At 35.5% G+C, this 13,096-nt stretch overlaps 1 protein-coding gene across 1 annotated transcript in view; it reads right to left on the bottom strand.

The window, feature by feature from the left end:
* The window catches only part of BRIP1 (BRCA1 interacting helicase 1), a 179,914-nt gene that overhangs the window by 166,135 nt on the left and 683 nt on the right, over nt 1-13,096 (bottom strand). The window contains exons 2-4 of the mRNA XM_040640924.1: nt 11,428-11,550; nt 10,181-10,292; nt 7,900-8,073 (exon numbers count right to left, since the gene is read on the bottom strand). Coding sequence (XP_040496858.1) covers nt 7,900-8,073; nt 10,181-10,292; nt 11,428-11,523 — 382 coding nt within the window. The 5' untranslated portion in view covers nt 11,524-11,550. The remainder of the gene's footprint in view (nt 1-7,899; nt 8,074-10,180; nt 10,293-11,427; nt 11,551-13,096) is intronic.

Genomic DNA, 13,096 nt, shown 5'->3' with positions numbered 1-13,096 from the left:
AAAAAAAAAAAAAAAAGAGTCTGTTTCTTGGTTTGTCTCTATTTTTTTTCCCCTGGCTCATCTGTTTCATTTCTTAAATTCCACACGAGTGAAATCATATGGTATTTGTCTTTCTTTGACTGGCCTAATATTATACTCTCCAGTTCTATGTTGTTGGAAATGACGACATTTCATTCTTTTTATGACTGAATAATATTCCGTTGTATATATATATATATACCACATCTTCCTTATCCATTCATCTATCAATGGATACTTGGGCTGTTGTTGTAGTTTGGCTACTCAGTTAATGCTGCAATAAACATAACAGTGTATGTATCCCTTTGAATTAGTGTTTTTGTATTTTGGGGGGTAAATACCCAGTAGTGCAATTCCTAGATTGTAGGGCAGTTCTATTTTTTTTCTTCCTTTGTTTTTAAAGACTTTATTTATTTATTTGACAGAGAGAAAGAGAGCACAAGCCGAGGAGGGGGAAGGGACAGAGGGGGAGGGGCAGAGGGAAAGGGACAAGCAGACCCCACTGAGCGGGGAGCCCAATGCGGGGCTGGATCTCAGGTCCCTGAGATCATGAACTGAGCTGAAGTCAGACACCCAGCTGACTGAGTTACCCAGGTGCCCCAGGGTAGCTCTAGGTTTAATTTTTTGAGGAACCTCCATACTATTTTCTACAGTGGCTACACCAGTTTGCACTCCCACCAACAGTGCAAGAGGCTTCCTTTATCTCCACATCCTTGCCAACACCTGCTTTCTTGAGTTATGATTAAATGTTACGTTGAGTTATGATAAATTAATGATCCCATTTACAACTGCACCATTCTAACGTACAAGGTGATATCTCTTTGTGGTTTTGATTTGCATTTCCTTGATGATGAGGGATGTTGGTCATCTGTATGTCTTCTTTGGAGAAATGTCTGCTCATGTCTTCTGTCCATTTTTTAATTGGATTATTTCTTTTTTGGTTATTGAGTTGTATCAGTTCTTTACACATTCTGAATACTAACCCTTCTCAGATATTTCATTTGCAAATATCTTTTCTCATTCAGTAGGTTGCCTTTTAGTTTTGTTGGTTGCTTTCTTCACTGCACAGAAGCTTTTTATTTTGATGTAGTCCCAGTAATTTGTTTTTGCTTTTATTTCCCTTGCCTTAGGACACATATCTAGAAAAATGTTGCTATGGCCAATGTCAGAGATTACTGCCTGCACTCTCTTCAAGGATTTTTATGGTTTCAGGTCTTACATTTAGGTCTTTGATCCATTTTGAGCTTATTTTTGTATATGGTGAAAGAAAGTGGTCCAGTTTCATTCTTTTGCATGTGGCTGTCCAGTTTTCCCAACACCATTTGTTGAAGAGACTCTTTTTCCATTGTATACTCATTCCTTCTTAGTCAAAAACTAATTGACCATGTAATTGTGGGTTTGTTTCTGGATTTTCTGTTCTATTCCATTGACCTGTGTGTCTATATTTTGTCAGTAACACACTATTTTAATTACTACTGCTCTGTAGTATAACTTGAACTGTGGAGTTGTGGTACTCTAGTTTTTCTTTTTCCAGATTGTTTTGGCTATTGAAGCAAAACAATCAAAGTCATATGTCACACTAAGAAGAGAAAGGATAAAAAGCCATATGATCTTTCAACAGGTGCAAAAAAAAAAAAAAAGCACTTGACAAAGTACAATATCCATTCATGATAAAAACTGCCATGCAGGTCTAAGGGAACATATCTCAACATAATAAAGGCCTTATATGAAAAACCCACAGCCAACTGACAGCTTTTTCCCTAAGGTCAGGAACAAGACAAGGATATCCACTCTCATCACTTTAATCAACATAGTACTGGAAAGCCTAGCCACAGCAATTAGATAGCCTAAAGAAATAAAAGGCATCCAAATTGGTAAGTAAGAAGTAAAATTTCCCTATTTGCAGATGACATAGTAATATATATAGAAAACCCTAAAAACTCCACCAAAAAGCTACTACAGCTGATAAATGAATTCAGTAAATTTGCAGGATACAAAATCAATATGCAGAAATCTGTCGCATTCTTATACACTTATAATGAAGCAGCGGAAAGAGAAATTAATGATCCCATTTACAACTGCACCAAAAACAATAAAATATCTAGGAATAAACTTAACCAAAGAGGTGAAAGACCTGTACTCTGAAAACTATATAACACTGATGAAAGAAATTCAAGAGGACTCAAAGAAATGGAAAGACATTGCTCATGGGCTGGAAGAACAAATCTTGTTAAAACGCCAAAACTACCAAAAGCAATCTACAGATTTAATGCAATCCCTATCAAAATACCAACAGCATATTTCACAGAACTAGAACAAACAATCCTAAAATTTGTTTGGAACCACAAAAGGCCTTTCATACCTAAATCTTTAATCTGCCTGGAATGAATTTTTGTGTGTGGCATAAAGTAGGACTCCAATTTAAATTTTTTCATATGGAGATCTAAGTACTACTATTAAAAAAGTCCCTCCTTAGTCCTCTGCTCTGTAAACATACCTTTTTTTTTTTTTTTTTAAGTAGTCTCCATACCCAGAGTGCAGCCCAATGCTGGGCTTAAACTCACAACCCTGAGATCAAGACCTAAGCTGAGATCAACAGTCAGACACTTAACCAAACTGAGCCACCCCGGCACCCCTAGACGCACTTCTATAAATAATCACGCTTCTAGATACATGTGGAACTGAATTTGGGTTCTCTATTGTTTTCCACTGGTCTAACGTTGTGCTAATACTAAACTGTTTTAATTACTATAGCTTTATATATAAAAAATCAGGATATCTCATAGATCAAGTCCTCTCACCTTGACCTGGTTCTTGAAGAATGTCTTAGTCCTTTCCGTTTCCATATATATTTTAGAAAATACATGTAATTTTGAGCTCTGCAATTTTTGTCAAACTGGTAAAATACCCACAAAATGAATCTAGATTTCTCAACTGGGGCACTTTTAATCCCCAAGTCTCTCCGCGGGGGACATTGGGCATAGACATTTCTGGTTGTCACAAAAGGCAGGAATACTATCAGCATCTAGTGGGTTGAGGCCTAGGAGATGCTGCTAAACATCCCACAATGCATAGGACAGTCCCCATAACAAAGAATTACCCCCATAACAAAGAATTATCCCATTCAAAATATAATAGTGCCATTATTGAGATTTCAGCCCCAAATAAATCAAGGGGCAAATTTGTATGGACCCATTAAAGGGTAGGAAATATCTACCCAAAACAAAAATTTAGTTTTAGAAAAACTGAATTGCCATGTGCCAAATAAGATTAACCCCAATTCATTTTTTAAAAAATTACATTATATGCATATAAAAAAGGCTTATCTTCTTGTTCTTTATAGCAGGGGAGTTTGCAGGAAGTTTATCAAAGTCTTTAAAATACAAAGTTATAAAGAAACAAGATCTAGAATATATTTTTAAAACAAGATCTAGAATATATTTTTAAATATACCTCCTAGAAATCAGTCAGAAACAACCCAATAGAAAAATGGGCAAACAACTTAAATAATAGGCAATTCACTAAAGGGGATATTCAAATGACCAATAAACATATAAAAAGATGCTCAACCTCATCAGTCACCAGAGAAATACCAATTAAAACTCAGGAGAACACCACAGATGCACCAGAACAGCTAAAATTTTAAACAACTGGAAATATTAAGTGTTAACAGGAATGTTGAACAATGTAACTTCCAAATACTGCTAGATGTAGGGCAACAGGGCAAATAAATTGGTTCAAGCACTTTGGAAAATCTTAGCAATATATATTATAGCTGAACATATGCACACACTATGACCAGCAATTCCATTTCTAAGTATATAGTTAATAAAAAATATCCATATGCACTAGAATGAATAAGAATGTTCATAATAGCATTAATAAGCAAAAATTAAAACCACTCAAATGTCTAACAGCTGTGGAACAGATTAATAAACTATAGAAATAATATACAAAAACTAGTACTATATGCAAAAACACCAATGAATCTCAGAAATACAATGTTAAGCAAAAGCAGAGAGGCAGTACAGTGTTCAAGAGTACACATAATTCCGCATCTATAAAGAGGTAAAAACCATCAATGGTGATGGAAGGGAGAATAGCAATTAGGGAGGGCCTCTGCGGTGTTGGTTATGTCCCAGTTTTTTATCTCGGTGATAGTCACACGACTGCTTACTTTGTGAAAATTCATCAAGCTTATACACTTACAGTCCACACACTTTTCTGTATTTAGGTTATATCAGATTAAAGAACTTACTTAAAAATACAGAGCATCAGAATACAATCCTGATCCCATCTGATTCTTCAAGAGACTATTCTAAACAACTTTAACTCACAGTCACATTAAAACGCAGGTTGCCCTACGCAAAATAAATGAACTTCGATCTATACCTCACACAATCTATAAAATTAACTTGAAATAGATCTCAAACTAAAAGTAAAAGCTAAAACCATATTTGATAAAAAAAAATTTGTACTCAAAATATATAAAGAACTCTCAAAACTTAGCAGTAAGAAAAAAAACAAAAAAGAAGCAGATTTGAACACACATTTCATCAAAGATACCGATGGCTAATAAGCACATGAAAAAATGCTCAACTGTCATAAGTGATTAGGGAAATGCATATTAAAACCACAATGAGATACCACTACATACCTATTAGAAAGGTAAAAAAAGACTGACCATACAAAGTACTGACAAGGATGTAAAGAAATGGGAACTCCCAACCACTGCTGGTGGGAATGTAAAATGGTAAAACCACTTTGGGAAACAGTTTGGAAATTTCTTAAAAAGTTAAACATAAGTGATCTAGTCATTTCTAGTATTTACCCTAAAAAAATGAAAGCACATGTCCAAAACAAAGACTTATACAGAGATATTCACAGTAGCTTTACATGTAATAGCTTAAAACTAGAAACAACTCAAATATACATCAATAGGTGACTGGATAAACAATTTGTAGTATATCCATACAATAGAATATTACTCAAAAATAAAAAGGAACAAACTTGATATATGCAACAACATGGATAAATTTCAAAAGAATTATGTTAAGTGAAAGAAGCTAGACAAATAAGTGTACAAACTATAACTCCATTTAAATAAACTCTAAAAAAAATGCAAACTAACCTACAATGACAGAAAGCAAATCGGTGGTTGAAAAGAGTGAGTCATGGAGGCTTGGGTAGGAGGTATAACAAAAGGGCATGAAAAAACTTTTGAAAGTGATGGACATGTTCACTATCTTGATGCTTTAATGGAAGTACACCTATGTCAAAACTCATCAAAGTGTACCATTTATATATATAGTTATGTCAAGTATATTTCAATAAGGTTGTTCTAAAAAAAATACAGGGTATAGGGGCACCTAGGTGGCTCAGTCGGTTAAGCGCCTGCCTTTGACTCAGGTCATGATCCAGGGTCCTGGGATTGCGCCCCGCCCTTGGTGACCCTGGTTGGTGGGGAGCCTGCTTTTCCCCCTTCCTCTGCCGCTCCCCCTGCTTGTGCTCTCTCTCTCAAATAAATGAATAAAATCTTAAAAAAAAAAAACAAAAACAAAACCAGGTTGTATATAAACATAAACCAAAACTCCTGTAATTATCTCAAAGTCAATTCCATTCATTCATATAACAAATACTTATCTAGCACCTACCATATGCCAGGCACTCTGCTAGGTACTAAAAATACTATGATAAGCAAAATGATATGATCCCTGACCTCATGGAGTATATAGTCTGCTACAGGAAGCAGAACTTGATATGATGCACACAGACATATGGATAATACAAACTGACAAGTGCTACGAAGGAGACGTACACAGTGAGAGGACAGAATATAACAGGGAAATCAAATCTAGTCTGACAGAAAGGTCAGTATGGCTCCTTCAAGGAAATGACATTTAAGCTGAGACCTAAAGCAAATGCAGGACAGCAAATGGAAGATGGGACTTTCCTCAGAAGAAACACTAACATAAGCAAAGGTGCTGAAGCAGGCAAAAGCATGATCCCCCTAAGGAATGGAAAGAAAGCCAAAAGGGCTAAGGGTCAAAACAGTATAGACAACACTATTGGTCACCTCTCCAGCATGTATTCAACCACCTCTTCCTCATTCCTAACAGAATCATACTTTAGTTCAAGCAGCTACACTCCTCCACAAATGGGTCATGTGTTTTAGAGGAAGAGAACTCTATCCTTCCTTTTAGAGGTGGATACTATTTAGGGGCAGCCGGGTGGCTCAGATGGTTAAGTGTCTGACTCTTGATTTCGGTCGTGATCTCAGGGTCGTGAGATGGAGAGCCACGTGTTGCTCTGTGCTCATCAGGAGTCTGCTTGAGATTCTCTCCCTCTCCCTCTGCTCCTTCCTCTCTCTCTCTCAAATAAATAAATAAAATCTTAAAAAAAAAAAAAAGTGGATCCTTTTTAGACTTAAGTCAATCATGGCAACCTCTTTTCTTCCTGCCAGTGATTAAAGGATGGCATGAGTAAAAGTAGGAAAAGAAGTTATTACACGCTCTTACAAAGAGATGGCACTTCAGACTAAGGAGGTATCAATGGAGATAGAGGTCTGCATGGAGAAATGAGGAAGAACAAAGTGTATAGTGTGTCTCCTAGGTTTTTGGCTCAGGTAAATAATGGTTAATCCTTTCCATATACTCAAAGCCAAAGAAATATTTTTAAAAATTAATAATCTTGTGATATTCTTAGTATACTTCTCTTAAATAAATCTAGTAAGAACTGTTTAAGGATCATATTTAAAACATAACTGATTCTCTACTCAGCCATAAAAAAGGATGAAATCTTGGCACTTGTGACAACATGGATGCACCTAGAGGGTATTATGCTAAGTTAAGTAAGTCAGAGAAAAACAAATACCACATGATTTCACTTATGTGGGGAATCTAAAAAACAAATGAATAAACAAAAAGCAGAAACAGACCCATAAATACAGAGAACAAACTGATGGCTGCCAGAGAGAAATGGAAGATACATGCTTCCAGTTACAGAATGAATAAGTCACAGGAATAAAAAGTACAGCACAGGGAATATAGTTAACGGCACTGTAATAGCATAAGGTGATGACGAATGGTAGACACACTTGTGGTGAGCACAGAATAACACCTAGACTTGTTGAATCACTATGTTGTACCCCTGAAACTAATGTATATATTATAGTGTGTCAACTATACTTCAATTAACAAAAAAACAAACGTATGTTAAAAAAAAAAAAAAAGCCTCATATAAGATATACTGGCCTCAGAAGTCCAGGCAAACTCATAAGGATCAATGAATGAGGCTAATTAAATTTTGTCTTACAAATCAGTGTGTTTTAAAAAATTATAACGCATAATTTTTTTTTAAAGATTTTATTTATTTATTTGAGAGAGAGAGGGAGAACACAAGTGCATGCAAAGGGAGGGAGGAGCAGAGGGAGAGGAAAGAGAGAATCTCAAGCAGTCTCACCACCTACCACAGAGCCAGACCAGAGGCTCACTCTCACAACCCCGAAATCACCACCTGAAGGGAAACCAAGAGTTGGGTACCCAAACAACGGAGCCACTCAGGCACCCCAAAAATTCTAACATATAATTGACAATACTGCCTACAAATCAGATCAATTTCTAAATATCATTTACTGTGCACTGCCTTTTTCAAAAAATGATTTAAACTAGCAAAATGTCTGAATAAATTAGAAGTCAACCCAAGAATAAAATAGTCCAAGGATATCTGACTATCCTATGCGTTATCTAAAAATAATTCCAGAGAAATTAGGTGAAGATACATTGTCAATTATGCTAAACAAATTTATCTTAGTTAAGTCTCACAACAGCAATAATTAAGGCTACTACAGATACTAACAGAGCCAGGCAAAATATAAACTACCTTGACAAGTTGATGAAGTGTCATTTCTTTCAGAAGGTGGTGTACTTGGGCTGTTGAAATGATGTGAAGTTCCTTGGTTCAAGTCAGTGTTTGCAAAATTCTTTGAATGGCATGCACAACAACATGATGATGGTACTTCAGCTTTTTTACTTAAGCTTTCATCTACTGGCTTCCCTAAAAAAGTGAAAAACCCAAGTTGTAATACTTCTCATTTAAAAAATATTAATCTTCCTCTGCAACTAGGGTGAGCAACCACCCAATCTGCCCAAGATTGGGAGGTTTCCTAAGATACAAGATTTTCAGTGCTAAAACTGGAAAAGTACCTGGCAGATCTGGGCAAGTTGGTCACCCTATCTCCAGCATCAATTACAACAAGAGAAAAACACACCAGAAACACAGAGAAGTTATCATCAATTTACATAATTTGTAAAAATCTAATAATAGTCAAAGATTAATAATGTTAACCACTCAGGTATTCACTTATGAGATTTATTAAAACGTCAAGCAGGGAAGATTAAAATAAAGACCTAAAGTATATTCTTAATTACTACTATTTCCCTAAAGAAACAAATCTCAATACTTTAAATAATGTAAATACATAAGGGTTAAATCATTCCTACTTTATACATCTATTTAAAAGAGAAACATGTTTCATGATGTATCAATTATGATACATGTATCAAAATATATTTTAAGGTCAATATTTAAATAAAACAGGTAATTTTTAATACTTAAATAGAATACATAATTGTAATAGAGGTCTACATTGTGTGCCTACATGAATACTACACCTGATCTTAGCCAAAAGGTCAAGAAGTGATTGCCTACATATATAAATACACAATTCATGGATATTAAAAAAAGGTGAATAATTAATTTTCTATGAACAGTATTGACATTATTTTCCCATCTGTACTACATAAATACTACTAATTCTATTTTTCAGTCCCCCATTAAATTTTAAGTTATTGGGGCGCCTGGGTGGCACAGCAGTTAAGCGTCTGCCTTCGGCTCAGGGCGTGATCCCGGCGTTATGGGATAGAGCCCCACATCAGGCTCCTCCGCTAGGAGCCTGCTTCTTCCTCTCCCGCTCCCCCTGCTTGTGTTCCCTCTCTCGCTGGCTATCTCTATCTCTGTCGAATAAATAAATAAAATCTTTAAAAAAAAAAAAATTTTAAGTTATTAACAGATTATCTTTTTCCCCAAAGAGTAACATCATTAACAATCAAAATGAACAACAAAAGTTATAAAATATTTACTTTTTATTTTTAATAGTCTTATCAGTAGCACATTTCCTTTTAAAAAACATATAAATATATATATATATATATATATGCACACACACACACATAAAAATACATACACACATTCCTACATACACTCGTGGTTAACTTTAAATTCTCCTAATACTTTAGGTCAAATCCATCTAATTATGTAACTAAAACATATCCAATACTGTATTTCAGATTTATTATGTATATTACCAAGTCTTTAATAAAAGTAAATGTTACTAGGCCTTTCTTAGCAAATAAAGTAAAAGTAATAGAAAATAACATGCATTTATGAAAATGATATTACAATGAACTTTTGCTTATCTGGCGTCTAAACAAGTAGAAAAATCAATTAGAATGTTTTCTTTATATATTCTATGGTCTAATGTTATAAGGAAGGGACAAATAAGCAAATATATTAAAGGATTTGCTCAAAGCAATTATTTCTGTATGTTATAGCATCATGACAGGCCCATCTCTTGCATCTTTTACATACAAATTATCATAATCATTTTCATAATGATAACTAAGCATTCCAAGATTTTTATGTAGACTCTAAATCATCAAATAAAGAACTATAGTATGTTCAAAACTGTTTTAGAATTAACAACATATTTTGCTCTGTTGAAACTCTTTTGGAATATATATAGCTTGGGGCAACTGGGTGGCTCAGTTGGTTAAGCATTTGCCTTCAGCTCAGGTCATGATCTCAGGGTCCTGAAATCAAGCCCCACATCAGGCTCGCTCAAGCGGGGAGCCTGCTTCTCCCTCTCCCTCTGCCGCTCCCCCTACCTGTACTCTCTCTTGCTCACTCGCTCTCTCACAAATAAGTAAAATCTTAAAAAAAAAAAAAAGGAATATATACAACTTATAAAAAAAATCTTAAAAGAGAATCTGTACCTATATTAGCTAGCTAGAACATGGTCGAGTCATCCTGGATAAAAAGTACTTTATTAAACACTTTTTTCTGGTCGCACTAAGGAACCTGAAGATATCAACCAACTACTTACCACTAAGAGACTGTTGCCAAGCTAAAGCAGAACAAAGTAAGGCTAAGCTTTTCCCACTTCCTGTAGGGCTCTCCAACAAACAATGTTGCTTACTATTTAATCCTCTGACAATCTATGGACACAAAAACAATAAAAAAATAAACAATTTACTTCATTCGGGTATCTCTCCATCATAAGTACAAATACAATAACAATGAGAAGTAAGGTTGCACTTCCTGGAGCACAGCAATAGCAGAAGGGAGAACCAGTATTTAGTTAAACTAGACTTTATTCCTTTATACCTCTCCCTAAAACTATGGCCTTAAAAGCATATTGAGCAAAAAAGACATGAAAAAAAAGCAATTTGTGCCTTAATCATTTCTGTAAAACTAGAATATAGCACATGAATATCTTTGATGAAAACTTAATGGAGGATACTGCTCTTGGGAGTGTAAATTGTTACAACCACTCTGTAAGGAATTAACAATTCCTTGTAAAGTTGAAGATACCCAACTCCACCAAGTCCAGTCCTATGTAGATACTCCACACACTTTTCCCACATGAACACAAGGAAACCTGTATAAGAAAGTTCATAACAGCATTGTTCATAATTGCTAAAGAATGTAAACAACTTAAAAGTCTATCAAAAGAAAATGGACAAAAAATCCTGGCATATCCATATAATGGAATACTATACTGCAAGTAAAATGGATTAACAATCAACAGGCCCACATCTTAAAACTGTTAAGCAAAAAAAAAAAAAAAGTCAAGTTCTGCAGGTAGGTATAGTATCGTATTATTATGCAACATTTAAAATATGTGCAGTAAATACTCTATTGCTCACAAACAAGGTATAAAGTAAATATGGTAAAATATTCGGATTTAACAAAGTTGGAAAGTTGGCTTACTTAAGTTTGTATATTAATTTTCTATATGACAACTATCTCCAAAAAATTATGGTGAGAAATATACTGTTCTGTGTAATATATAGCAAATATTTTGGAGAAAGCACTAATTCTGCAAAGTAAATAGAAGTTCCAACTGAGATGAGAACATTTTTCAGAATGTTCTTCTTTTGTCTCCATTATAACAATGCACATATATACTTTAGCTGTGATCAGTATTATTTTTCCAAAGTTTAGATATTCTTCAATGAACCCGGCAAAAATTTTCAATCCATTTACTATCTGAAAAAATGAACGTAGTCTCATGATTATAAGCACCTGCATCTTAATAAAAACTTAAAATAAGTATTGAAAAATACTTACAGAATTCATCATAGCAAGCTGTGATGGGTAAGCTTTATAAGGAAAGGTAATCTTCACCCCACCAATTGTATATTCAGACCAAAGTGAAGACATCATGCTTCGCTATTTACTTCACATTCCTAACTGCAACAGAAATGAAAATCAATATTGAAACAATAACATTCAAAGAAAACCAGATTCCAACACTAGGACAGATGTCTGGAAATAAAAATTGTAATAAATGCTTAAACAAAACAAACGGGGAAGTAAAAGAATTTCCTAGTGTTATAAATCACAGTGGTTGACAGCATGTCTTGGAATCTCACAAATGTGGATTTGTACCCCTGCTGTGCCAAAGCTGTGGACTAGGAGTTAGAAAGTACAAGCTCTAGACCAGGTTCTGAAAACAACTCAGATATGTTACCTTGATCATGTCTGTTCACTTCTCTAGACTAAGATCCTTATCTGTAGTAACCCCTAATTTAAAAACAGTTATGAGAGAGACAATGCCTTGGCACTTAGTAGATGCCCAATAATTCTTATTTAAAGGTCAGTGGGGTATAATGGAAAGATGAATTTTGGACTAAAGCAAACCTAAATTTGAATTCCTCTGTGTGAATTGCTTAACCTCTCAGAGCTAATTTCTTCATCTGTGAAATGGAGATAATACTACCCACCTGATAGAGTTTTCACAAAAATTAGCCAGGCACTGAGTTAATAATTAAATAAGATAATGTCTGTACATGATGTGTACATAAGGCGCCCTATGGCACCTGGGTGGCTCAGTCCTTAAGCTTCTCACTTCGTTTCAGGTCAAGATCTCAGAGTCCTGGGATCAAGCCCAGCCGGGAGTCTGCTTGTCCCTCTGCCTCTCCCCCCACTAGTGCTCACTCTCTAATAAATAAAATCTTTAAAAAACAATAAAGTAGAGGGGCACCTGGGTGGCTCAGTCGGTTAAGCGTCTGCCTTCAGCTCAGGTCATGATCTCAGGGCCCCCGGATAGAGTCCCCTATCCGGCTCCTTGCTCTGTCGGGAGCCTGCTTCTCCTTCTGCCTGCCGCTCCCGTTCCTTGTGCTTTGTCTCTCTCAAATAAATGAATAAAATCTTTAAAAATAATAATAAAATAGAATAAAAAATAACATAATATACAGAAATGTGCACAAACTCCAGTACCTAAAACAAAAGTGATCTACTTTAATCGCCCCCTTCAAAACCACCTTTTCTTTCTTTCTTTTTTTTTTTTTAAGGTTTTATTTATTTATGTGACAGACAGCCAGCGAGAGAGGGAACACAAGCAGGGGGAGTGGGAGAGGAAGAAGCAGGCTCCCAGCGGAGGAGCCCGATGTGGGACTCGATTCCGGAACGCCGGGATCACGCCCTGAGCGGAAGGCAGCCGCCCAACGACTGCGCCACCCAGGCATCCCAAAACCACCTTTTCTTAACCTAAGATACATAGGTATAATGCAGAAACTGTTATCTCTTGATATTGCATGCAGAAGTTTCTGTGCATGACTGCATTTTTCTGAAAAGAGAGTCAATAGATTTCTCATTCCCAAAAATACATCCTAAAGAAATAACTGAAAGGGGGGGGTGATATACATTGGTATCATTTTGCAACAGTGAAAAAAATAGTAAACTCAACCTGGCGATGGAGGGATGGTTGAAATAGCAATGCAATAGATTAGAAAGC

Source organism: Ursus maritimus, unplaced genomic scaffold (assembly GCF_017311325.1).
Source record: "Ursus maritimus isolate PB19 unplaced genomic scaffold, ASM1731132v1 scaffold_24, whole genome shotgun sequence".
Classification (NCBI taxonomy): Eukaryota; Metazoa; Chordata; class Mammalia; order Carnivora; family Ursidae; genus Ursus; species Ursus maritimus.
Note: the sequence above shows the minus strand (reverse complement) of the source record. Positions and strands in the feature narration are given on the sequence as shown.